This window comes from Episyrphus balteatus, chromosome 2 (assembly GCF_945859705.1).
Source record: "Episyrphus balteatus chromosome 2, idEpiBalt1.1, whole genome shotgun sequence".
NCBI classification, from domain to species: domain Eukaryota; kingdom Metazoa; phylum Arthropoda; class Insecta; order Diptera; family Syrphidae; genus Episyrphus; species Episyrphus balteatus.
Window position 1 is genome coordinate 70,730,263 of NC_079135.1, and position 27,958 is coordinate 70,758,220.

Consider the following 27,958-nt stretch of genomic DNA (forward strand, 5'->3'; position numbering starts at 1 on the left):
ATCATGTTTTGGAACTTAAATATTTAATTTATCTTTGCTTATCACTAATCAGTAACTATCTACGCTTGTATTGTTTTGCCTAGTATTAAAATATTTCATGATTTGTTTTTTCAAGTTTGCATTACAGCTCTTTTGTTTAGTATAGAATAAGCTATAATTTTTTTTTTTTGGCTTTGAAATTGGCAGACTTTCCAGCTTTCGTTTATTCGATTTGAGGTCTAGCCAAATTGCACAGTGAAATCCTAAACGGATCGCACAAGCTGCTGGTATTTTTGCATTTGCTTGTACCATGAGTTTTAAGGCCTACCTTTTTTTTCGACGAAGTTCTCAGGATCTCTCCTTTGAACAATACCAACTGAGTAGCTCGTGTTCTATTTTTTGAGAGATGTAATTTCAAACATAAAGGCTTCCTCGCATCTTCGTAGTTATGATAATTATATCGACTTGATGGGAAGAAACAAGCAAATCTTTACATAGGCCTTTTCAATCATACATTCGAAACCAGAAAAATGTGGCATTTGTGACAAACCAGAAATTCGTCTTCTAAACACAACACTATCATCAACTAGAGTTGATGATTTAGTTAGAACGTAGATATAGATGGTCAAATAATTTGTCAATTTGACAAAAAAAAAACTGTATAATCACTGTAGTGATTTGCATACATGCAACTGTTAAGGAAATCAGTAAAAATATTCATTTTTTTTTTTTTTTATTTATTTGGAACGAAACCAAGTTTTAACAAAGCCGTTTATTCACTACAATGCATTTTCCATTTTTGAAGAATTTCTGTTGTCGAGTGATGAAACGATAATAATATTCATCGGATGATCAAAAAGTGTCTTTAATGTCAAAAATCCAAGAAAATTGATCCAAAATGCACTTCTCCGGTAGTGAAAAATGGTGTTGTGTCTTTCTGTCTTTTGGGGATGTATTTCTTGAAATGGCGTTGGACAAATTCATTGTGTTGAGGGTAACCTGAACAAAAAAAGTTGTCATTCTGAGGATCATAATGCTACCTTGTTCCGAAAAAAATATGCCGGTTATTTGTTCATTTCAACAACTTGAGGGCATACCGCGAAACCTAGAAAACATCTTTTTGAAAACCATTTTATGCAAATACTTGACTGCCAATCGTCAAGTCCTGACCTAAACCTCATCGAACATCTATGGGAGGACATGAAACTGAAGATCATCATGTAAAAATTTTGACATTTTTTTCGAAAGAATGAAAGAAGCCCCATCCCATACAATTTTTTTTTTGCCTTCACTCAACCTATACGCTCTAGCTTTTTGGTACGTTCCTCCCGTATATCGTTCATCTTAATGATTGCCAACCCTAAAAAATAGTTTCATAGCTTTGGAGTTCATAACTCTGGTTTTTCATAACTTCGGTTTTTTCGTAACTTCGGTCTTTCATAACAACGGTCTTTCATAACTTTGGTTTTTAATAATTTCAATTTTGCGTAACTTTGACGCGCGTAACTCTGTCGGGCATAACTCTGGTATTCATAACTTCATCGGTTTCTGAATTAAATGCACGACTGGGGTCGCACGTACTTGCTCTTGCAGCTCAAAGCACTTTTTTGTTAGTTTACTTGCAGATTTCTATATAAATTTTAAAAAAATTGATATTAGGGAAGAGCCATCATTTAGGTCAAAATTTTTTTTATGAAAAAAAAAATTAATTTGACTTTTTTGGAAAATATAAAAATGCAGTTTTATTGCAATTGCTTTGAATATTACGTTTGCAAAGTTTAATCAAAATCGTTAGAGCCGTTTTTGAGATATTTGGTTTAAATTGAAAAATTTGTATGGGAGGTACACTTTCTAAGCGAGATATAAGAAAACAAAAAAAAAACAACTTTCAGAATTCCATAAAAATCATCTGTACCAAATTTGAAGAAAATCCGTCCCCCCGTTTAGGCTGTGGAAATGTGTACAGATGGACGTACACACGTAGACGGACGGACGGACGGAATTGCGAGACCCACTTTTTCGTAGTTCTCCATCATCGTAATGTTGGTTTTGATTAAAACCTCAATTTTTTTTTTCGACACGAAACCAATACTTACCCTGTAGAACAAGTTTAATTTTAACATTAAGATGCGTTCTTAGAAAATATTTTCAAAATAAATAATTTTGAGTGTTTATTCAAATAAATACAAAAAAATTAATAAATATTAATAAATATTAATAAAAATCAGAGGGCAAAAGTTGAAAAAATTATTAGCAGCATAAGGGGGTGGGTGGGCGAAAAAGTGGACTTGGTCTCAAATCTTGGTTGTTTACAATTTTCAACTTCTACTCATATCATTTTTGTATATAACCTCAAAAATAGTGATAAATTTTTTGGTTTTTATTTTGATCTTTTACAAGTTGGATTTTAACAAAACCTGGTTTAAATTTACCTACTGTTTTATAAGTTTTGCCTATTTTTTATGTTTTTTAACATGGTTTTGACGAATGTGTACAATTTAAGAAATAGCCTATTATGTGTTTTAGATTAAAACCTTATATTTAAGACTATGTGGAAAAACTACACTTTTATTTGGAAAATATTGCAAAAAATTCAAAAAAAATATTGATTTTCCGTAAATGACAGTAGTATTGGACAGCCAGATTTGGAATAGAAACCAAAAATTATACCTACTTTTCTAATGGACTTTGGCCTTCTGAGTTCGAAGGTATCAGAATTGCTCTATAGCTCAGTCAAATTAGTCAAAATATAGGCATAAAATCTCATTTTTCGCGGGACAAAATTTTTTTCATGGAATGTGTTCGGGTGGTTGCCCCTATAATAAAAGTCAATTTGTTGAGATGATAGGATATCGGAATCAGCCGCCATCTTGGAAAAGAGATTGGTATCGTTTTTATTGAATAGCTCCATTGTTATTCATTTTAACAAAAATGACAAGGGTAAGACTTATCAGCAATACAATTATTTAAAAAATGATATACAAACCAATTCCGTGAGTTGATTAATAAAATTTTATAGATAGTCAAAGTGAGGATTTGTCTCGCAAGGTTTGGGCAAAATGACATTTTTTCATATATCTGACGAGCTTTTTATTTGTTTGGGTTATTCTTCAAAAATGAATTATAGTACTTATAACACTGGCCAACAATTTTCAACTTCTTAAAATTTTCCAAAAAGATTTATATCTAACTTTATGGATTTGGGTCCAGTTAGCTCAAAAATCGTATTGGGTTTTTTCTAGCAGCTCTTGTTTTTGAAATATTTAATTTTTATATTTGGGGAATATTCTTACTAATTTTACAGTTTTCCTCATTTTGAGCGTTTATTAGAGTTTTCCAGAAAAATGTATATTAAACCATTGAATAATTACAAATAGAAGTGACACCGCAGATTACTCTGCAACTATAAGAGTACCGGAAGATAGATGAACTACATGTTTGCGCCTCAACTATTTTGTATTTTCGAGTTGAGTCTTAACTAATAATTTTTTTAAACCTTCATAAAAAAATTAATAATTTATTATTATACATTTCAAAGAGCTTATATTGATATAAGTTTTCGTATTTTGAAAAGTCATATTAGTCTAGAGAACAAGGACGATGCCTTTTGCTCCTACTGGCCCAGGTTCGAATACCGGTAAAATTTGAAATTGTTTTTTTTTTTGTTTTTGCGGAGATTTTTTTTGAGAAATTTAATTAATTTTTATTCTAGTAATGTAAACAAAAAAAAAAAACAATCTCAATTTCCCGTCAGATTCGAACCTAGGCAGGTAAACTTGACACACATTCACCTTATCCTCTAGGCTATCTCCACTTTTTGAAATAGGAAAACTTTTATCTATATGTGTATAAGCTGTTTAGGATTTGATTTTGGGTTGCTGGATTTGCTTTTGGATTGTTGGCTTTGCTTTTGGATTGTTGGATTTGCTTTTTTAATTCAATGCACGATACAAGCGACAATTACTTTACAGCGGAAGTTTCCCTGGGTGTCCACTTCTATTTGTAATTATTCAATGATTAAACTTAATGTCAGTAAAGGGTCAGTAAACCTAAAAATCACATTCATTTTTTGTAGGACCTCTATTTTTTTGAATATTTAAGTTTTCCACATTTTGGGCGTAATTTCGTACTAATTTCAAAGTTATGCTTATTTTAACTGTTTGTTAACATTTTCCAGAAATTTTTTTGTTGAACCTAATGCAAAAATCACATTGGTTGCTTTCTAGGAGCTCTAGTTTTTTAGATATTTTCATTTTTACATTTTGCGGGTGATTTCGTACTCTACTTTTTTTTAGATTTTCTTATTACAAGCTTTCTTAAAGTTTTGTTGAAAAAATTTGTTTCAATTGTAATGTACTTCGGTTCAGTAAGTAAAATAAAAATACAAAATTTTTTTAAATAAAAACAAATTTAACAAAAAAAAATTGTACGAATTTCTATGCCTTTTCATGTCTGAATAATTTAAAAACTAGAGCTGCTAGAAAAAAAACTAATGTTATTTTTGGAATCAGCACCCTAAATTTAGTAAGAAATGATAAACAACGGTCTGGAAAATTTTTGTGTGCTGGGCAGTGTAATTATCTATAAAATGAGCTCACAATCGTTATTGTAACCATCATATTGAAGAATTAATCTTACTCCGAAATTCTCTATGTACTAGTCAAAAGTGAGAAATAAGCAAGTTTTTTGCTAATAGGCCGATCAAATTTTTTCAAGAAGAGTTATGACCAAAATATAAGAAGTTCGCAGTATAGATACTTTAATCATTAATTTTCTTTTCGGCAAACAGAATTTTTGCAATTATGCAAAACTCAATAAGCAACGGTAGACTAGTTTTACAAAATATTATTAACGTATCTTCTTTTATACTTAAGATTTTTTAGCTACTATTCATCGTAGAACGGATTTTTTGTCTTCTTTTGTAGAAAACCGTATTTCTTATTTTTTTTTTATTAAGGAAATTTTTTTTAATGTTAATGTATTATGTGTTTATGTAACGGCTTTTAAGTGAATAAATTTAAAATACTCACCTTATCTACTTGCTGCTGATTAATGGATATGAAAGCTTCTTTTCAAACATGTTAGCTTTTTTAACTGGCATTTTTCTTGAAATCTGCAATCATCTTTTTTGGCGGATTCTGTTCAGATTGATGATCCAAATTGTTTATTTTTGTTGTCATTTTGTCTTGCTTTTTCGAACTGGAACCCGACAAGTAAAAAGGCATACTTTTTAACTCACTAACACGTCGCACATTCAACTTCTTGTAATGAAAAATTACTTCTAATAAAAAAACATATGTATTGAATTTTCACAAAACAAATCGATACGCAATTGCTATGCTTTAAAATTTATTTTCGTATTAAGTGAAATATAAACAAGTTGTTTTCTCCTTAGCTGACACAAATATAAAACATGCTTTTCTCTCAAACATACACAATCGGAATGGGTGGTATGAAAAAGTTTCATGATTTGAACTTACCGAAATGCCCCTGAATCTTCAGAATCTAATGTCGTTTTCCATTTGCTTTGGAGATTTTTTTCTAAATTTTTAGATTTTTGCTTGCAAATGGAAGAAGAAATCTGTTTTTGTAATTGTGTTTGATATCTGGGGTGCCAGCACGTAACTTTGTTCAATCGAGCAGCAGCTATTTTGGATCAATCTAGGATCAATCATACCACTGGACAAGTATCTACTGCAATCGGCAAAGATACTTGTAGGAAATATACGGCCTTATCGAGGTATCCGTACCGTCGGAGCGGAAGTTTGACCGATTTCATACGAATAGGAGAGTTTTTGCCCATCGGAAGCACATTTCGATGCACGATTCGTATGAAATCGCATAATTTTTCGCTCTGACGGATACCTCGATAGGGCCGATCGCCAGTCATCCCAATCAGCTGATGAGAAGAATGACAGCCCAACAACGACATCCTGAACCTAGTTACCTTTGCGCTTTGGGTATACTGGATGAGCACATAATCCGCCCTAGCGAGGTAATCTGTCAGAGCGGATTTTTTCCGATTTCATCCGAATCGGACAGTTTTTACCTGTCGGAAACACATATCGAAGCATATTTCGTATGAAATCGGAGAATTTCCGCTCCGACGGATTACCTCACTAGAGCCGAATTTCAATGGACAGCGAAGAAGCAGTTAACTTTTACGCCGACATGTCGCGACACCCAGTCGGCATACTACCGTGAAATTGAATTGAGCTTCAAATGAACAAAATTATATGCTGCCGATACTCGATTGTGTCAAGTTACGTGCTGTCAATATAAAAAAAAAAAACTTAAAAAAATTCCATATTCAGAAATTTGAATTTCGATTTTTTTAGTGCAAGAAATCTATGATTTTTTCCTAATTTTTTAATACTGGGGTTGAGTGAAACTTCTAGGACACCAACTTTATAATGAACCTCACCACGTTTCAAGAAAAAAAGATAGCTTCTTCAAACAAAGAGATTAACAAGCTTAACTGCAGCAGTTCTGCAAAATAGAACTTCCATTTATTCAGCCAAGGAATGTCTGTCGAAAAATGCATCGAACTAAGTAGAACTATTTGTCTTTGTTTCTAAGAACGAGTACTAACTAAATAAGTCAAAATTCAGTCGTAATTATAAGTTATAACAATAATATCAATTCTATTTTGCAGCACTGCTGCCGTCCTGCATTTATGATATCCGTAACTTTGGAGTGGTCGATATTGTTGCCTGTATACAGTTTGAAATTAAATTTAGAAGTCAAAGACAATAAAAAAAACCATCAGAACATAGAAAATGTTAACACGTATAATAGAAGTTCCTTTAAACCAAAGAAAAAAAAACAAATTTAATTATATTATATCAAGCCAATGGCTTTATCTCTTTTTATTTAAGATCTTAAACAAAATTATCATTGTAAATTTAATACATAATAATATTGAACGACATAATAATAATTATAATCGTATTACTTGTTTTCTTAATTTCGTAAATTTACATTTGTCTTACAAAAACTACGAAATTATACCATAATATACCTAATGATACTTTTTTTTCCTTTTAAATGCATTGCATTTATAAACTAAATTAAATATAGAATTTGCTTAAGAAAATAACTATCGCTGAATCAATCATAAATAGAAAAATTTTGTTTTTTTTTTTGTTTTGTTTTTGACTTAAAAATAAAAATATATTGAAACGAAACTAACATTTCTCTCTATCTCTTGAGCAATTATAATATTTACATCCCGGTTATAATAATAATATTAATAATAATTATTTAGCATTAGAATAAATAATATATAAAAACAATAAAACTACACAACAACATTTGCTTCTTCTTATTTACAAAAACACATCCTCATAGGACGGCAGAGTTTATTGCTGTTCCTTATCGGCACCAGTTGTTTCCTTCATGGACTCTACTTTGGCGACAATCTTCAGTGCCGGTCCCAGTTTCATGCCCATTGCATTCACCAAATGATTTTCTTTTAGCAGTAGTAGAGCTTGACCATCGATTTCTTGTTGTTCAAAGTCATCAACATAGTCACTGCAGCCAGGCAGACTCTTAATAAATTCACAAACATCGGACACTGTCCAATTCACCATTTGTGGTGGTTCCTCGGCCGCAGCTGCTTCCAGGGCGGCAATTGTTTGAGTAACTTGTTGTACATTGTTTGCAGTTGGGAAACTCATTGGCGTAGTATCCATTGGTTGTGGTTTCTCAGAGCTAGGTGCACATTCTAAACCAATTTTAACCGTGCTATTCAATTCTGGGTTCGGACTGGCCAAGGCTGGCATTGAAGCTACTTCGGAATTCTGTTCGCTTAGCGATGATTTTCTCTGTCGAGCACAATTTGGCGAACAGAAACGCTTCTTTTTCAGCTTGGATTTGTGTTCAGCCTTGCCGCATGTTTCGCATTCGATCATATCTGCTGGAAGACCGTTGGAAGATTGATTGATAGATTCCTCCAAGGCTTGTTTCTTTTCTGCAAGAAGAAGAAAATACAAACAATTTAGTAAACATTCTTATTAAATAGAATTAGCAAAAATAACTTACTTGGAGGTTCATCTGATTGATCCTTGTCTGAGTAGCGTTGACGTGTAACTGCAAATGGTTCGTTCGCTTCCTGGATAATGAAACCTTCGATGACATGCGTTAGAACATTCGGTTTAATCATGGCTTTAGGTAGATCTTTTTCTGCTTTAATTGTGGTTGCTCCTGCAGCTGCCTTCGGTGTATTAACTGGAGTAGATTTTGTATTTAAAATAGTCTCATCTGGTGTTGTTGGCTGAGATTTAGGTGTTTCAGAGTCTTGTTTCTTTTCGTTGTTTATTGGAGACTTAATACCTAAAATTGAAAAATAAATGGAGAATTAATATTTTTTAATTTTTTCATGGGGGATTTTTTTTTTGTATTTGTATTTTAAGTACGGTGGTGGGTCAAGTTTCACTAGTTGGGAGAGGAAGAATAAAACAGAAATTAAAGCTTTCAGGGTGTCATTGAAAGACGAGATCGGAAAATCGAATCAAATCACACCATTTGACAACATCCCAGTCTCCAAAAGAGGAAATACAAATTTCAGAAAAAAACAAAACCTTATGTCAACAAACAAAACAACAAAAATAGGGCATGCGTTGAGGTACTTCAAACAGGCGTACTATGTCAAGTTTTAATTGAGGTGCAAGAATGAATAGCATGGATTCACTTCCCATCTTGGAACTTTCAAAAATATAGAAGAAAATAAAATTAAAATCGATAAAAAATTAATAATTTAATTAATTTGTGACATGACACCTATGATGAAAGGGGTTAGCCTTTGAAACTAAAAATTCTCAACCATTATTTGAATCGGTGATTGTTAAAACAACATAAGTAACATTTTTATTTTTTTTCAGGAGAGACAAAAAACTGTATTTTTGACGGCGCGGTCGCATTGACAATTTTAGCTTTAAATTCGGTTTAGAGGCCTTGTTGGGAGTTGAAACTAACTAAAAGTTCTAAAAAATTACTTTATCAAAGAAGATTTAACAAAAAATAAATATTTTGTATATGTTGTTTTGACACCCAACGTTTTGTTGGGAGTAAAAACCACTTAATTACTTGGAAATAATGTTGTTTTGACACTCATTTTACATCCAAAGTATTAGAAAATTTAATGGAAATGAATAAAAGACCATCATAATTCAGCAATTTTATTAATACACACATTAAAAAACAAGAACATTAAACAAATAGGCGAAAGTGGACGTTCCACAGCCAGCAATGAATTTGTTATTTTTTGAGGTAGTTAAGTCTTGTGCAAAAGTTTTATCCTTGTGACGTAGGTACTTCAAAATAGTATAAAATGCATTTTTGCATTTAACACTTTTTATTGATTGTCTCATTGAATTTTAATGTTTATTTGAAGTGAAAAATATGATGGTTTGTAATTTTCCCTGAGTTTAAAGACCTTGATTTTGAATATCAAACCAATAGAACCCAAACTAGAAGCCTTTAAGACAAGATTTACGAATTTTTTTTTAGTTTGCATTTTCAATTCTTTGCTGGTATTAATAGCTTGAAAACTCTAGAAAAAAATGTCGAAGTTAATGGCTCAGGGAAAATAACAGAGCATCATATATTTTATATTCAAAATAAAAATTAAATTCAATATGTCCTTCACACATTGCAAGATACATTACCAATACTAATATTGCAATATCTTACATTCTTAATCCAAATGCAGAGAAAAATTCATGGTAAAACTTTTTCCTAAGATATAGTTTTTTTCATTTGGTACCAATTTAATTTATTAACAAGAACATTTTGAAAGATGCAATTCCATTCGAATCACCGCGAACAACTGACTGACACTAAATCATAGAAAAACTGTAAGAAACAACAGTTTACTTACTTCGTTTTTCCAGCGTTGAATGTAAAAAAACAAATTAATATAAAGTACTTAAGGTGTTTTAACACTCAATTTCAAAATTGGCAGAAAAGATATGTTGTTTTAGCACTAAATGCGTATTTTAACCTCGAAATTTTATTTGCAAAACTGGAAAGGGACCTACAATTTACCGCTGAGATGCACTTTTTCATGACCATGATACTTTTGGAGGCTTTGTAAAAAATGTTTTGTTGGTGCAGATTGGGATTCAAACTCAGGGGGGTCATTCCGTAATTTTCAAAACGTTTATCGTCAAAACGTTTATCGTGGACGTGAACGTCCACAATTTGCTTCACGTAACTCAGCGAAATACGTTTCGTCTACGTTTATTTCTTCGTGCAGTTTGAGAGCTTTCAGAAATTCTCAAACTGCTTTAAATGTCATACTGACTCTGTCTGTCATTAAGAATAAGAGGAAGAAGATGCGTTGTTGTTTTGTTATTTGTGTTCTGTGTTGTTTTTTTTGTCCTGTCATTTTTTTTTGGTGGTGGGTTTTGGTATAAATTGAAATATTAATCGCAAAATAAATATTTGTTTTAATTTTTTGTGTTTCGCAAATCGCAAAATAAATATTTGTTTTAATTTTTTGTCTTTCTTGCAAAAACAATTATTTTATATGTTTTATTTATGCACATGTAATCATTGCGTTTGTTAGGACAAACTCGTCATTTAAATTTTTTTTAGAGCAACTCCAAAAATTAACCATCATTTGATGTTCTTGTATTTATTAGTACAAAAAACACGAATCTAATATTGGATTTGGTCACAGCACAGCCTTAAAAAAATAAAAAAAGGTATAAACGTATGGAAAACGTGAGCTATTTAGCTATCGTTCAAACGTGAACGTTTTGGCGTGTACGTTTAGACGATTTTCGTCTTCTGTGAAGCAAAAAAATTAAAGCGAAAACGTGATCGTTAAAACGATTGACGTTTTCAATTTTACGTGAAGCAACTCTATCGTCCAAACGTTAACGTCTGACGATAATCGAGATACGGAATGACCCCCCAGATCTCTAGCGTGACTCGCACTAATCATTGCGCTGCGGGGTACTTATTTATGTCAGCATGAAAAGGACATTAAGAATGTTTTTTGGAAGATAAATTTCCAAAATCTCATTTGAATGTAAAATTGCAAAAGACGATTCTCAAAAATTTCGAGGTGATGCTACCAAAAATGCTTGGAAAGTCATGAAAGAAAAACTATATTATTATTAATGAGAGGAAAACATCATCACCATCTAATTAAAATGAGACATAGTTTTGTTTTACTTCGCAAGCAAGATCCAATGAAGAAACACTCTTGACAATAACAGTTCCTTCGGGTTAAAAAAGCTTTAAGCAGTAATAGCTCTCTCTTAAACGACATTAACAGATTACTTGTAGTCAGGTAATGGGTGTAACACGTGAAGCTATGAACAACGACGCACCAACACGACAAGTCAACCAGTGTATCCACAGATATACAATATAACAAAAGAAGATTTGTCTTCCAATAAAAAAAAAAGTGGAGAACCATATCAGGTTGCTTCAGGTTGCTAACTGAAGGTAGATAGCCAGAGCTGAAAAAGCTTATTGGTTAAGGATTTGGTTGGGAAATCTTAGTAGGTACTATTTACGAGCATAAAATAAAACAACCATAGCAGAACTGATGTGTTACAAATAGAACTTTTCAAGCTCTCTGAATAGGAAGCAGCACATACAAAAATCATCTGTAAATATAATCATGAATAAAAGATAAGTACCATCCGCCTGATTCGCAACTATAGTATTTATCAGTCTTTGACAGTTGCGCTTCAAATTTGAACAATCCACTATATAGAGTTTAGCGACTTAAAGATAATGAGAGAAGGCTCGATGCTGTTGCAAAAAGGGATTTTGCATATAAGACGTTCAGAATTATAATGGAATATGTCCATTTGAAATTTGTTCATTGTACACTACTTTGAGAAGCTCTTTTTTAGAAAATAAAGAAATTTGTTTTTAATGTTTTACAGACCAATAGCAATAAATTCCCCGAGTTTAGTTTTACCATTTTATTTAAGATGTAAACAAACACTGAATTTATAAAGACTTTAAACATCCAACTTGTTGAGTAGTCGACTTGGCCCTAAGATAACAAAGCCAACTATTCGGTCAATGTAAAAATGACATCAAACACTTTTCAACCGTGTCACGTAGTAAAATCTATGAAACGTTTGGATTGACTGGGAATTTGAAAGCAATTTAACAGGAAATACAAAACGAAAATGAGATTTCATTCAGTGATCACTAATGACGACTTAAGGTACCAAAATGAAAAGAATGAGAAAATTGGAAAATGAATTGCGGAAATAACCAGCGTTGCACGCCCTTGATAATAGTACCAACAATAAATTAAAAGTTCTTATTAAAAACTTTAACATTTTCAACATTCAATTGACCTGTATAGTAAATATCATATCAAGTTTTCTTGCCACTTAATTTTCTAACAAAAGCTTCTAAAATCATTGTGCAACACTGCAACACACTTTTATTCCCGTACCGGAGTGTATTTTGGCCGGCCAGAACAATCCTGTGAATAACCAAATCGAGACTTCAAAGCCGCATAAATCGACAATAAATACAAATGATACGAAACCCCTTTTTAAAATGAAACTCCTTAACTGGAAGACTAGATACTTGCTGTACAAAATCAAATGTTTTCTTTTCTTGAAAATTCTCCAACCAACCTATTGCTTATTTTGAAGCCCTTGGTCAAGACGACTAATGTGCCCATAATCTCGTAAGGGCCCTAACTACAAAATTTTCGATTTTGATTTTTTGTATGTTTGGAGTTATGGCATTGTCTGTTTTTTATTCTCATTTATTTGTTTAGACTAGGCCTTCAAATAAGTCAGAAAAATCAAAATATTAATTTATTTTTCAAATTGATTTATGGTCATTTTGTTCACTATCGTTCAACAAAAGCAAATACGGAAGTTGAAGATAAAAATCCTCAAGTTATGGTCAACTTCGAGTGAACAAAATGGCCCTTAGTGTTTCCCTCTTTAACTGAGAAGTATGAAAAATGAAGTTAAGGCCTTTAGTTATGCGCAGTTTTGACTATATAAAAACGGTGTAAACCAGCAGTGGACTGGGAGTAAGAAAAAAAAACACTAAACTGAACCAAACCAAAAACTAATCGAAACCATTTGTTTATGAGAATAAAGTTCATTCAGTGAAGATCAAAAAATTCAGAACGAAAAAATATTCATATTTAAAATTATTGGGCAAGACTAGATAATCTTCATGTTCTGGAAAAATTTTGTATGTTTTCTAGTGTAAAATCAAAACTTAATTGAATAATAGCCATATTCTTACCTGAAGATCCTTTAGTAGGTGTCATTTCTCCCGGTTGTATTGATGGTGTTGTGTCCATTGGTACAGACTCACCATTAACTGGTTCTGACGATTCTGCAACTGTGCCTTCAGTTGCAGGTGTTTTCAAATTTTCATCTTTAACAGCTTCTTTGCTTTCACTTGCACTACTACTTTGTGGTGTACCCAATTGTGTTGCAGCATCTATAAGGGTGGCATTTGATTGCGATATGCTTGGTGTTGATGGTGCACTACCATTAGTTTGGTGTTGTGGTGTCTTTGCTTCTCCACTTGGCTGTGATTGTTTTGTGGGTGTATTGGGTGGTAGGGGCGATAAAAGAGCAGCCGCTCCTCCGGCAACATTAGATGGCATTATGCTCGGATTCATAGATGCCATTGCAAGAATTGGATTCTGTGATGGTGAAGTGGGAATATTTTGTTGTGATGGCGATGGCATACTGGTAACTGCCATGCCCGGTTGAAGCGATGTTGGCATTGCACTCACGGACATTGGTGATGTCTGAGCTAAGCCCACAGTGCTGGAGACGACTGGGCCGGCTTGGGTTGATATCGTGACAACTGCTGTTGATGGCAAGGATGTTGTTTTTGATTGGTATGTAACGTGTTGGACATTGTTTGAAGTTGATGATGACACTGAGAATGGTACTGCTGTTATTTGTTGCTGGATGTTTGCATGATGTTGTTGTTGTTGTTGCTGTTGTTGGGCTTGTTGTTGGGCTTGCTGCTGGGCCTGTTGCTGGGCTTGTTGTTGGGCTTGTTGCTGGGCTTGTTGCTGGGCTTGCTGTTGGGCTTGCTGCTGGGCTTGTTGTTGGGCTTGTTGTTGAGCTTGTTGATGCGCTTGTTGTTGTGCTAGCTGCTGCTGTTGCTGAGCCTGTTGTTGTTGGGCCTGTTGTTGCTGAGCCTGCTGCTGTGCTTGCTGCTGTTGTTGTTGTTGCTGTGCTTGTTGTTGTTGTTGATGGGCAACTTGTTGAGATTGCTGATGCTGTTGAGCAGCTTGTACTTGCTGATGCTGTTGAGCAGCTTGAACTTGTTGTTGCTGTTGTTGTTGTTGCTGCTGTTGTTGTTGCTGCTGCTGCTGTTGTTGCTGCTGCTGTTGTTGTTGTTGAGCATTTGGAGATTGCTGAACCACAATTTGATGAATTATTCCCGCCGAATGTTGTTCTCGTTGTTGTTGTTGCTGCTGCTGCAACTGTTGCTGATGTTGTTGCTGTATTAACTGGTTTTGAATTTGTTGCTGTTGTTGCTGCTGTGTGATATATGGCTGTGATACTTGTAGTTGAATTTGCTGTTGACCCGATTGCACTTGTTGCTGCTGTTGCTGTTGTTGCTGCAGTTGAATTTGTTGGGCAATTTGTTGTTGAAGCAATTGTTGATTGGAATTCTGTTGCATTATTAATTGTTGTTGAAGCAGGGCTTGTTGCTGTTGCTGCTGTTGTTGCTGTTGCTGCTGTTGTTGTTGCTTGATTTGTTGCAATTGCAACTGCTGCTGTTTATCAACTTGCTGCTGGGCAGCTTGTTGTTGTGCAGCTTGGGCCAAAGTTTGTCCATTTTGTATTGTTATTGGCGTACCGCTCATCACAACCATTCTGAAATAATTTCAAAAAACATTAGTTTTACATTTCTTTAAAAATTTGTCAAACATTTAAACTTACTTATTACCCGCTGAGGTTACAACTTGATGCATTGTCTGTTGCGGAGCTAATTGATGCATGCCAGTGGTTTTATTCTGGGCGCCAACTTCTGTTTTCATTGCCGGCAATGCTGGTCGAACTGGCTGTTGTTTGTTTCGTATTTTCTGCTTGATTAGGTTTTGATTTTGTGCTGTTTGTGTGGACACCGAACTAGCTGGTCGTATTTGTGGACCATTTTGTGGAAGGATTTGTTGACCCCGTTGCACTTGTTGCTGATGCTGTTGTTGTTGTTGCTGCTGTTGTTGTTGACTTTGAGTTGCTTGTTGCTGTTGTTTGGGTTTGTTTGGTGTTTGGGTAACATTGCATTGCAGAGTAAGGGTTTCTGTAAAATCGAAAAAAGTTAGAAAATGGTTACAAAAGAACTTTAGGAGATTTTGGGTTTAGGGTCGTTTATTTCAACTTACGATTGGGTTGTTGTGTTTGAATTGTCTGGTGCGTTGCAGGTTGCTGAATAAACATTCCCTGTGTGCCATCCGGCTGAGTGCCCCGTATTATAATCGGATTTTGTGTCAATAGAGCTTGTTGTTGAAGACCATTGCTCCATGTGTAGGGCGGCATACTTTGCATCCATGGAGCAGCTATTTGCATCTGTTGACCTCCAGCATGATGTAGTGGACCAATAATCTGTGTCGTCGACATTGGCTGCGATACTTGAACACATTGTTGAGAAGTCTGTTGATTTCCATTGCCTTGTCCAGCCATTCCCTGTCCTCCTTGTACAGAATTTGTCGTTGTCACTTTCTGAACTACTTTCTGTTGCAGATTCTTCTGACCATCTTGTTGCTGTTGCTTATTGCCCTGTGCGCTCATTGTTTGTAATATATTTTGTTGTTGCTGTTGTGGCTGTGAGCTAATGACATTCACAGGACTAAAGAGCAATGTCTGAGGCGATTGACTCGCTGGCATTGTATAGGTTCCACTGAAACCAGCATTGCCGCCCAGCATTTGCTTATTCTGAGCGGTGGCAGTAATCATCTGAGGACCTCCACCTTGGAAGGGTTTGCTTGCTGCAATCAATTGAATAGGCTGTTGACCTAAACCCGAATGTATTAAGCTACCCGACATTAGTACTTGAGGAGGATATAGTTGCTGGAAAATGCCTGAATTCGACAACGATGGTTGCATCAGCTGAACAGTGCGTCCATGGGACCAGTCAGATACTTGGCCAGCTGATAGTTGCATTGGGGACATTGTACTTATGGTGGTAGAATGTTGTTGATTTGCCATGGAGGATGGAGGCTGGTGAGGGCTACTTGGGGATCCCTCTATAACTTGCATTTGTTGCATTTGACCCTGACTGGCCTGTTCCATCATTTGATGTTTTAACTCGGCATTATTGTGGGTGGGAAATTCCTGTTTGACTTGGATAAATGATGAGGCATGTTGTAGTTGGAGCTGTTGTAGTTGTTGCAATTGCTCGGGTGATATTTGTAGGGGTACTGTAGATTGTCCCGGTACTTGGGCTGGACTTTGTGATTTTTCCATAGTTATGATTGTTTGTTGATGATGATGATGTTGTTGATGAAGGTGTTGTTGATGTTGTTGTTGATGTTGTTGTTGCTGTTGTTGCTGTTGTTGTTGCTGTTGTGTTTGTTGTTGTGGTTGTTGTTGGTGGGATGTGGTTGGAGCTAAATCGTATTTTTCGTCAAATGTTATACCAGCTTTTTGAGCCAATGTTTCCAGACACTTAAGAGGTCTTTCTGGTGTCTTTTGTTGTAGTGTCGATTGTTGTGGTTGTTGCTGTTGTTGTTGTTGAGTTTGTTGGTCTTGTTGTTGTTGGGTTTTTATTTCTCCTAATGAGTTTTCTATTTAAATACAAAAATAAGTTAATCATTATTATCCTGAGAGTTTAGATCGATATTTGTTATTGTAATTATTTACCTACTGATGAATGAGTTGTCTCTGAATTGACAATTTTTATGATACGTATATTTGAGTTATCTTTAAGTGGCTGTGAAGGTAAATACGCATTTGTTGTTGTCGGTTCTGTCTCAATGTCCGTTCTGAAAAAAAAGAAAATAAAAAAAAAATTAATAAGCTATTCGTTTTGAGTTTTTTTTTTTGTTAGATAAGGGAAACTATGGGCAAGTGAGGAAGTTAAAAAAAAGGAATTACATAGTGATATTTTTGATTGATTTGATTTTTGTCTTCAAAGCCTTTAGAACAAGACGTTCAGCATTTCATTGAACAAACTACACTTTGGTGCACAACTTCTGTGGATCTAATTCAAGCCATAAGTGAGGAATGGAATGTTGGATAGTAAAATTTAATAATTTTAGCAGTAAAGTAATAATGATTATGAGCTGCATTAAGTTCTTTTATGCAAAAGATAAAACAAAAGCATTTTGATTTCTAATTTGATAAAATATAAAAATTAAAAGTAGCACTTTTATTCAGTTATCATTTAAAGAAACTTTTTATTAACAAATCGAGGCAAGGACCAAAATGGATTTTTTTATGTTCAATTCTGTTTCCATTTAAAATATTAAATTCAAAACTGAAACTGGAACTGGAACAAAACAATAAAAACTACCTATAATTTGTCAAAAACGGGAGGCTGTAATATAATATAATTCAAATTCTATGTAGGTATGATGTCCTTTAACTTTCATCAATATTTAGAGTTTCTAACTTAGGACAAGTTGGAAAGCATAAAATAAATATTGAATTAAGTTAAATTTAACCATATTATTTTAAGGGCCAATTTTTCAATAGTCAGTTAAACAGTCAGTTAGTACTTATTCCCCTGATAGAGAAAAAATCATTTTTTCAACAGGCAGATATAGCTTATTCCTATGAATAAAACTATCTGCTTCTTTCAGAGACGAATAAAAATTATTCTAAGGAATTATTTCAATAAAAATACTGTGTCAATTGTCAAAGCTGCTTTGAAATAATTTTGACAAAAAATACAGAGAAGCACAAGAAAACAAAAACAATTATAAATATAAATGACGTTTAGTTTTGAATATTTTTGAATTTGACAATTTTTTTTTTGTTACTCTGTAGAATAAATTATTCTTGATTGAAAAATTCAATGTTGTTATCCGATTGTTTATGAGCCTAATAAATTTATTCGTTGAACAGTTAAATGACTGTTTATTAGAAGATTGAAAAATCGGCTCTAAATGGAATAGTTATCATGTGTTTTTTTAACTCCCATAAATCGATATAGTCCCGACTTAACTACAGTGTGGAGTTAAAAAGATTTTTATTGAAATTGAAAACACAAAACAATGAAAACAAATTAACTGAAAAAATATGTATTTATTAGAAGAGTATCCCTACTTCTTTGAAAAATGTCTTAAAAGTTAAAACAAATCTTTCATTGGAAAACTTCTGAGTTGGAGTTATCGTTATTGCACAATGATTAAGTCCACTATACTAGCCTACTATATTATACCAATGAGTCAAATCGTGTTCAAATCTTAATCAGAGGATGCAAAATGTTAAAACTTTTATTTTGTATACAAAAAAAATATGAAAATTAAGTTCAATAAATATCTTGACAAATGCATTTGCGTTGGATAGAAGAATAATGGTTAGATAAACTTATTAGGTACATACGATTAATATGCTGTCTTAATATTGTAATTTTCGCATTATGGAGGGCTAGAAAACTCGGGTAATTATTTTTTTCATGATTACACGCCGCATCCACTAGCCATAAATCCACCACAGTCTCCAACGCAATAGCGAACAACCTAGGTAATCTTGTAAATTATCCCTTTGTTTTTTCTGAAATTGATATAGATTTATCGCTAGTGGAGATGGTGTGTTCAGAAAAACATTATATAGCAGAAAAAACTGTTTCAAAAACAGTAAAAAAAAAAGTTGTACAAGCCACGACCAATTTCGATAAATGCCGTCGGAGTTTTTAATATTTTTACAATAGATACCACCACAGTCTATTTCCTCTTATAATTGCTTTAATGCTTATACCTTTTACTTCGGGTCTATTTTAAGCTTAATTGAGATCTAATTAAGTAAAACAAAATGAGTTTTTGGAATTGAAATAAAAAAAAAAACAAACAACAAGTGACTAAAAATAGCTCAAATGAATGCAATGCATTGATTGCAATCGAAAGACTTAAATTTAAAGTCGCCATTTGAAAAAAAAAAAAAAACAAAATTTTTTAATTTGTATGATTAGTCAATTTAAATACCGACTGAATGCAAGTTTGTTCGCTAAAATCCAAAAAATCCTTTTTAATAGTTTTAGTGGTGACTGGTGAGAACCAGAAAATGGAAAATTTAACTGTCTATTTATGGAAAGTTTCAAGTTGGGTATTCAATTAATTTCTGATTAATGATAGGAAAGCGAACCTACAATGTTCCGCCACAACAACAATATTACCATGTAGTTCTGAGTAGTAGGAAAGATAGTTTCTTAATTTTAAATAGGTACCTACTGTGTTAAGTAGAGCAGTGGTTTAGTTAAGTAATTATGTACATATGTTAAAATAATTTAGTACTAAACATAAAATTCACCTGATGTGGCATGAAATTAGTTGTCTTTTCAAGAAAACCTTGCTTAAACCATGCAAAGTATGTAGTTTGCTCTTTTATATGTAAAGTTGGTAGTATAGGCAAGAATATACCCTTTTATTCGAAAATCATTTGGGTATCTGTTAGGTTAGGTGGATATGATGACTACAGATTCACTAAAACTGGGCCATACGTACCTTCCAAGCTTTTGTGAGTAAGTTGGTCAGCCTCTAACTATTTTTAACATCTTTTTAACCAAGCTTAGTTTATAGAGCTATATACCTAACTACTGAAGCAATAATGACTGTAATTTTTAGAAATGCTTGTTTTTGGGCAATTTGATGCAACGAGATTCGAAACTGTTGTGAATTGGATTCTGTAATTGTCAAAGTTGTCATAAAACATGAAATAAACACCTTATTTATAGGAAGCAAAAAAATACAATAACCAAAGAATCACTTCAACTTAAGATATTTCACCTACATACATTCCATTGTATTTGAACAGAGATTTTACTTCTTAGCTGTGTATGCAATATGTGGTATCTACATTCAGATCGATTTTATTCATTCATTGATTTGGATTCGCAAATACCTATATTCATGGAAATTTTAACCGTTTCGAACGAAATGCAACACACAATAAATAAGCACATAGTAAAAAGAATCTGCTTTCAGCTTAATGAAAAAAAAAATGGCGATACTACAGTGGTTCGTTCTTTTATTGAACAATGTTAACTATTGTTGTTATGTCAAAAAAATCGTTGTATTTGTTTTTGTTAGATTTTGTTACAAAATGTCAACTTTGATTTAGGAACGACTAAATGTTACATTTTGTTGATCTGTCAAAAGAAAAGTTTTTGAGATTAATTTTATGAATGAATAAACAAGAAAAAATTAATTTCGTACTGAAATAATTCTTTTTAATTGAATTCTAAGCAAATTGAAACAAAAATATGCATTCAATAATTTCAAATACGGAAACAAACAAGAAATTCTCTTCTCACATCATCCCCTCTCTTCCCCATTTAGTTGTGTTTGACAGATTAACATTGAAACTCAAGTCCAGGAGCTGAGTTGAAAAAAGTAACAAAATGTAACTATTTGACATTTCAACACTGGATTTAGGAACGATGTTGTGACGTCACGATGTTACACTTTGTAACTTTTATCTCATTTAGGAACGATAAAAGTTAACTATTGTTAACAATAGTTAACATTGTCGAATAAAAGAACGCATCACAGAAGATCAAAAATAATCAATCAAAATCTAATTTGATCTTCTGTCAAAAAATACCGGGAAATACTGGTATCTCAAATTCTATTTGCCAAAAGAGATGATTTAGTTTTGATCTGAGATCAAATTTCACAGATCTCGATTTTTAACGAGATTTACACCTACATATTTCCACACGCACTTCACATTTGACATTTATGTGATTTTTTTTAATTTTTGATTATTTTTTTTTTTACATAGAAAAATTGCTCTTATACAGTCACGTATTAAAACAAATCAATTGGCAACATCTATTTGCCACAAGAGATCAATGGATTTGATACAAGAATCCCTGTTTTAAATGGAAATCGACATAAAAGACATAAATTCTTATTGATCTGAGATCAAATTTTCCAGATCTCGATTTTTATCGAGATTTACACTTATTGGAAAACGCACTTTCACAAACAGCGCAGTATTTGACATTTACGTGAACATTTGTTTTTTTTTTTAATTTTTGACATGTTTTTTTTCATATGGAAAAATTACTCACATGTAGTTAAGAATAATTTCTGTTCAATGAATCTGATCCGCACAGAAAAGATAAAAAAAAGTATAGGTTTGTGTGTTACGTGAAAGATAACTTAGCCCCACACTTTTCTACAATCTGTCATTTTGTGTTCCATGAAGTTGTCCAGCATAGATTTGTTCAAGTTTTTCTGCTCCTACTTTTGGGATAGAGCCAAATGTGTTAGAAGTGTTAGGCTGTTTTGTTTTATTCAAACAACAATACGATAAAATGAATTAAAATAAAATTGGAACTTTTTTAGAATCTTTTGGCGTTTTTAATTGGCAATCTGGAAGCAAAAAAGCAATCTGAATGCGTTCAATTAGGCTGATTCTGAAAAAAAGAGAATTTCTCTTCTGGTTTTAAAAACAGAATCAGAAGCAGAATCACTCACACTTTTAAACTTCAAATTCTTCGGAATAAAAAAAAAACTGTTCAATTGGGATTCCGAATCGAAGAACAATTCCGAATTGAAATTAAAAACGCCATTAAAAATATGAACACAAAATTTAAAATGTGAACAAATATGTATGCTAATTTATTTTAATTTATTTGAATGCTTTGCAATTCATTTTAATTTATTTGAATGAAAAATCATTAAACAATTTTTTTTGATTAAAATTTCAAAATTAAAAGGCAATAGTCAAACCTATAAAACCTATAAAAGTTGTACTTTTCTGATTTTTTCTTTTTTTTTTTTTTTTTGTTCTAACAGTTTTCACGTATTTTTGCTGTTCTAGGTTTTCTTCACTAAACAGTCATAGTAAAAATGAATCATTTGACAAGACAATATTGATTTGCAACAAGAAATCATTGGATTTCCTACATTATTTCTGAGGTATTCTATACTACTCAAACCTACATTATGAGGCGTTCAGAATGGATCAGGTCCATTCGTAATTTGTGCCATATATGTACATAAATTTGATAAGCTTTTTCTCAGGAGCTAAAAGAAACATTAAAAAAAATGTTTCACTGAGCAATAACTCCATTTCTCCTGAATTTATATTTCTTTCAGTCTATTTCAGATAAAACAAAATACATATGTACTTGATTTTTAAAACCTTAAAACATCCAACTTGTAGAGAAGTAGAGTTGATCCATTATAACTCTGAAGCGAACACCTCATATTTAAAATTACTTGTTTATCTCTTTATTTCTTTAGACTTAATTTTTTTTAAATAAAACTTCTTGACCTATGTCAATTGTTTTTTCTTGCCTACTTATTTGGTCAACAAATAGGTACATACCATATACAATTACCTGGAAGAGAAATCCTTTTCAGTGGCGTTAAAAAAACCTGAATGTGAAAAAAAAAACTCGACTTTGTTGTTCAAATATGTTAGTTCCTTTACGTACACCATTCTTTATAAGAGAAAAGGTCTCTTTAGAAATAGAAAGTTTGACTTATGAAACATTATACGAATGTTTTAATACAGGATATTCAAAGTAATAACAATACAACTGAATAAGAAACCTTGCGTTGAAGACGGTTTCTAAGTTTAATTCTAGTAATCAATGTTTTCACAGTTTAAATGTTTTTACTCTTAGAGCCAATTTTTCAATCTTCTAATAAACAGTCAGTTAACTGTTCGATGAATAAAGTTATTAGGCTCATAAACAAACAGATAAAAACATTGAATTTTTCAATTAAAAATAATTTTTTCTACAGAATAACAAAAAAAAATTGTCAAATTCAAAAATATTTAAAATTAAACGTCATTTTTATTCATGATTGTTTCAAAACAGCTTTGACAACTGACACAATATTTTTGTTGAGATTATTCCCTAGAATAATTTTTATTCGTCTCTGAAAGAAGCAGATAGTTTTATTCTTAGGAATAAGCTATATCTGCCTGGTGAAAAATTGATTTTTTCTCTATCCTTAGGAATAAGTACTTACTGACTGTTTAACTGACTATTGAAAAATTGGCCCTTAAAAAAAAATCTTATGGGTAGGTAATCGGTCTCCGATAAGGTACCAAAATTTTAAATTGTTAGCAATTATACTTAAAAAAATATGAAGTCAAGTAAAGGCCGACTTTACAAACTATTAAGATTATTTTTGAGAGAGTGAAGTGTGTCTAATTCGTAAACATATTTTCTGTTCTTTTCACTACTATGATGGTATAAGCTCCAGATCTCTTAATACATACAGTAGCGAGCAAAAAAAATGCAAACAATAAAAACATTTACATTTTTTTGCTCGTCTAAAGACGCATATTTAGGTAGACTTTTGACCAAATAATGGTTTTGGAGTAAAATATTCCACAAATTGATTCTGTTTAATGAAAATAAAACAGTTTCAATATGCCAAATTTGGTAACTTAGTTCTTGTTGAAAACTCTTTAAACCTCTTTCGTTTGCATTTTTTTTGCTCGCTACTGTACATACATATGTATGTATTTGTTTTTGATGTTGTTTCAATAGTTTTAAGCAAATCTAATTTTGTGAAATTAAGCCTGTGTCCTTTGTGCTCCAAATTACTTGAAATTATTCAAAACATATTGTTTTCAAGGCAGATAGGATAGGTAATTACTCCAAATTCTTAAATTCACAGGTGATCTCAATTAATCTTCTTCTTCTCCATTATCGACGATAGTCATGATCTCGGATGGGGTCACAACTCTCCCACTTTACTGCTTCACACTACGGCTCCGCATGTGATCTCAATTAATATCTTTTGAAAAAATGTTTTTAACAGCCTACACCCTACGCAGTTCCTAGCCCTTAAAGCACCTCGGGCAAGCTCAGAAATCGAGCCTTTTCTAATCCAAATATTTAAATAAAGATTTTTTTCCTGCGGATATTTTTAAAATACACTTATAAAAAAAAAGATTATCTTGTTAGTTTAAAATCATATTTTAAAGTTTTTATCAGCTTGGTTCTACAATCATTGTTTCATACATAACAAAAATATCAAATAAATAAACATAAAAATAAATGAATTGTGGAACCAGTGGTTCGTCACTTCCACCGTATTTTCTGACTCCAAACTAATGTCGATGTTTCTTTAAAGAACTATACAAGTGATAGACTTGTAGGTACTTATTCGAAAGATACAATATTTGTACAAAACCAAATCGAAGAAGGTATGTTGCCTATTTAACCATGTGAACACAAAAATCCGATTGAAAAAGTAAACAAAAACAGGCAGTTAGATCCAAAATATGTTCTCAAACTCCCTGTCAATTAAATGCACAAGTTCAACATAAGGAACAGGTTTCACTGAGCATACAAAAAGGATCCAACAGACTGGCTGAATTTCAATACGTCTTAAAGAAAAAAAAATATATGAATGTAGCTAGGAAGGTATACACATCCCATGGTATAAAAAGACAAGGTATGATCATTAGAGCCGCCATCTTACAAAATGGGGTAATAAGGTTTTGACGTTTGGCATTTGGCAAAGTCAAAAGCAACAACAACTTCCAAGACAAATTTGTTTACAACAACAATTTCAATGGGCTGGGCTGTCAAAACCTTAAGTAGCCATAAGTTTTGACAGTTCTCGATACTGAGTTTTTTCTAATGATCATACCTTCTCTTTTTATACCATGTACACATCCATACTTCACTTTTAAAGCGACGGAAAATTGAATAAGATTCAAATAAAAATGTCTGAGTGACCTTTACTCTAAAAGTAGGTATTTTTTGTCCAGATTATTTCACGGAAATGTTAGAATCTTGACCATGAAGTGCAAAACAAAACATCCAATGTTATTGATTCAATGGACTTTCCTAAATATTAGCAAGAACCCGCCAAGAACCCATATTTTTCTAAATCTCACTTTAAAGACTCAAAATTCAAGGATACATACCTTGGTAACAAACCTACCTACCTACTTTAATTTTAATTTAAAAATGCCAAGGAAAAAAAACCAAACAAAAACATTTTATAAAAGGATGAAGGTAGGTATACCTACATCTATACACACTACAACAACATACAAACGCTGCTTGGGACATTTTTTTTTTTGTTTCCATTTCACAAACTCATTAATCACCAAATGTATACAACAAAAAAAAAAGTAGAATGAAGGAATAATTTAAATTTTGTGGCATAAATTTAAAATTAGTCCCACTGCGCTCTATAACAACTCTCAACACAAAAAAAAAATGCCAACTTCTCCACCCGCCAAGTCTACTGGTTCAAATTGGCAAGAAAATTGATATTTCACACACACCCCTTCTTTCTAATAAATTAACAAAATATATTGTGTTGGTGTGTATATTTTGGTTGATATGTACCTTTGCAAGAAGCAAATACAAAATTAATCACATTAGTTCTATCCCTTTCAAACTGATTCCCCGCCATGCAATTAAAAGTAAAATACACACATAATTATAATTTGCCTACATCTTGGCCGATAAGAGCACTAATCAAAAATGATTTCGATAAAAGAAAAAAAAATACCCCATCACACGCATACGCAACGAAAAAGTGACAAGAAACAAGAATAAATACTACATATGATAATGACAAAAACTTAAAAAAAAAAGCATAATATTAGTTTCTCTTTTACCAGAGGGAGAGAGATCAGCACACAACCTCACACAAACACCATTGATTAGAGACAGACACTTTGCATAATAATAATTTTCTTTCCCACATTTACACTACTTTCCTCCGAAACAACCGAACCGATTCAAGTTCTCAATCACAGGCGCTAATAAAATATGGCGGTGTATCTAAAAAAAAACGTCGTCGTCGTCGTCTTTGTCGACAGCAATGGCAAACGCAAAGCAAAAGAAACAGAAAAAAAAAATAAAAAAGAAAGATGAAACTCAAAGTTGAAAAGTATCCATGATGTTGCGCGAAAGCTGGATGATATTGATGTCTAACTTCTTTTTATTTTCTGTTTTTTACTGAAATTCAAAGGGAACAAAAATTATATTTGAAAAACGAAAATGTCGCACAGCGGGGGCTGACAATAACGACGACGAGGGGGAAAAAAAGGCACAACAGCGACAGCCTGACACTCTCTGACAGCGCCGCACATTGAAAATTGCGCCATTTCAACAAACATCCATTTTTTAAATGGCCGAAAACGAGATGCAAGATATTGATTATTTTTTTTCTCACAAACAATAAAAGATGAAGATCACGACACAAAAATGAAACGAAAAACCCAACCGACCGACTGGGACTGTATTTTTTTTTTCTTGTATTCATTTTTTGTTTTTGTGTTAGTGGACGAGATATGAAACTGAAAGAACAAATGTCATGCATGGCAGAGAAACAGAGAAGGAAATCAAGCATACAAAAAAAAAATCATGTCTCCCTTTTGTTTCGCTTGTGGTTCAAGTTTTTTTTCTGTATTTTTTTTTTTGTTTAGTTTTGCCCTCCCGAACATTTATTTCAGTTTTTGTGTTCTCCCCCATTTCAATTATTTTTATCGTCTCTATGCTTCTTCTTTTCACGACAATAACCGGTTGTTTCGATTTTTTTTGAGAAGCAAGAAGGTAGCACAAAACGTATGAGCAAAAAGAATAACACTCTTTTTTAGTTTACACACATTAATAAAGCAACAACAACAAAAAAATACTGCATACATACAAACATACATACTGTGAAATGAAGAACTTTAAAGTATAGAAACAAAAGCGAGAAGGTAAAAAGAGATAATGAAAAAAAGGTAAAGCAAAGAGAAGAGGCAAAATGAAAGAAAATAAAATTAAAGAAACTAAAGCAAAAAAAAAAAATCAAAAGAAATACCTTTTCGAAATGAATTTATAGGCACGACGATCCATCATTAAAGAAAATAATTAACAAACTAAAATTATACATTAACACAAGAATGCAGTGCAAAACAAAATAACGAATAAGAAAACAACAACGACCACGACACACATCAGATCTCAAGTCATAAATCATTAAACAAAATTTTTTTTTCTTGTGTATGTTAGGTAGAGTGGGAGGTTTTTTTTTCTCTTCTTTTGGAAATTCTTTTTTTTTTTTTTGGGTAATTTCTCGTTACAAGTTAGAAACAAAAAAAAGGGACAAATGCAATTTTTCTTTTTCTTTTCAAACAAAAAAAAAACGGCACCTTTGTTTAATGTGTCAAGATTATGTCACTTCGGTTCACTTTTCGTCCATTTTCGCGAATAATTTTCATCAAAATTATGCATTTTTACAATTTTCCTTTTGTGTCGAGACAAGTTATTTTGTCTACTTCCAAGATATAGAAGGGGGATATTTTGCTCGTTTCTTATTTAGAGGGGGAAGAGAAGAAAGAAGATGCACTCTGGCGACGGCGGACAATGTCTCTTCTTTTTTTTTTCAACTTCTTAAATTCCTTTTTTCTAAGGCGCGCACATACACACACATATCCATAATACAATTCTTAGCAATGTCCGAACGAGCTGCTCTCTACTATCCTTTTTATAAGCACAACCAAACTCTCCTACAATTTTTGTCAGACTGAAGGAGACGACAAAAGGAGCCCAAGCAAAAGCACACTGGTTCTGCTTTGCTTCGGCTGGTTCGAACGAATTGAAGTGTGTAAACTCGTTTTTACAGCCGCCGAACAACAGTGGTGTACAAAATTCACACCATCTTTATAATTATTACCCTGCGACTGCATGTGAGAAACGTACAACAACTACACTCTTTTTGTTTCTTTGTCTCACTTTCTCTTACACAATTACGACAATGGCATGGAATAAAAATTTCTGCCTGCCTGGATTTAGCCATGTTTCTTGCTACCAACAACAATTTTAATGGGAAATTTATGACAAAAAA

At 32.7% G+C, this 27,958-nt stretch overlaps 1 protein-coding gene across 1 annotated transcript; it reads right to left on the minus strand.

The window, feature by feature from the left end:
- Positions 1 to 6,944: 6,944 nt before the first annotated feature.
- On the minus strand, positions 6,945 to 27,742 carry LOC129912165 (polyhomeotic-proximal chromatin protein). The gene is made up of 7 exons (XM_055990299.1): positions 26,933 to 27,742; positions 16,824 to 16,945; positions 15,347 to 16,747; positions 14,904 to 15,264; positions 13,234 to 14,837; positions 8,023 to 8,313; positions 6,945 to 7,951 (listed from the first exon to the last, which is right to left on the minus strand). The coding sequence occupies exons 1-7, from the start codon at positions 26,968 to 26,970 to the stop codon at positions 7,341 to 7,343; spliced, it is 4,428 nt and encodes a 1,475-aa protein (XP_055846274.1). The 5' UTR covers positions 26,971 to 27,742; the 3' UTR covers positions 6,945 to 7,340.
- Between the last annotated feature and the right edge of the window lie 216 nt (positions 27,743 to 27,958).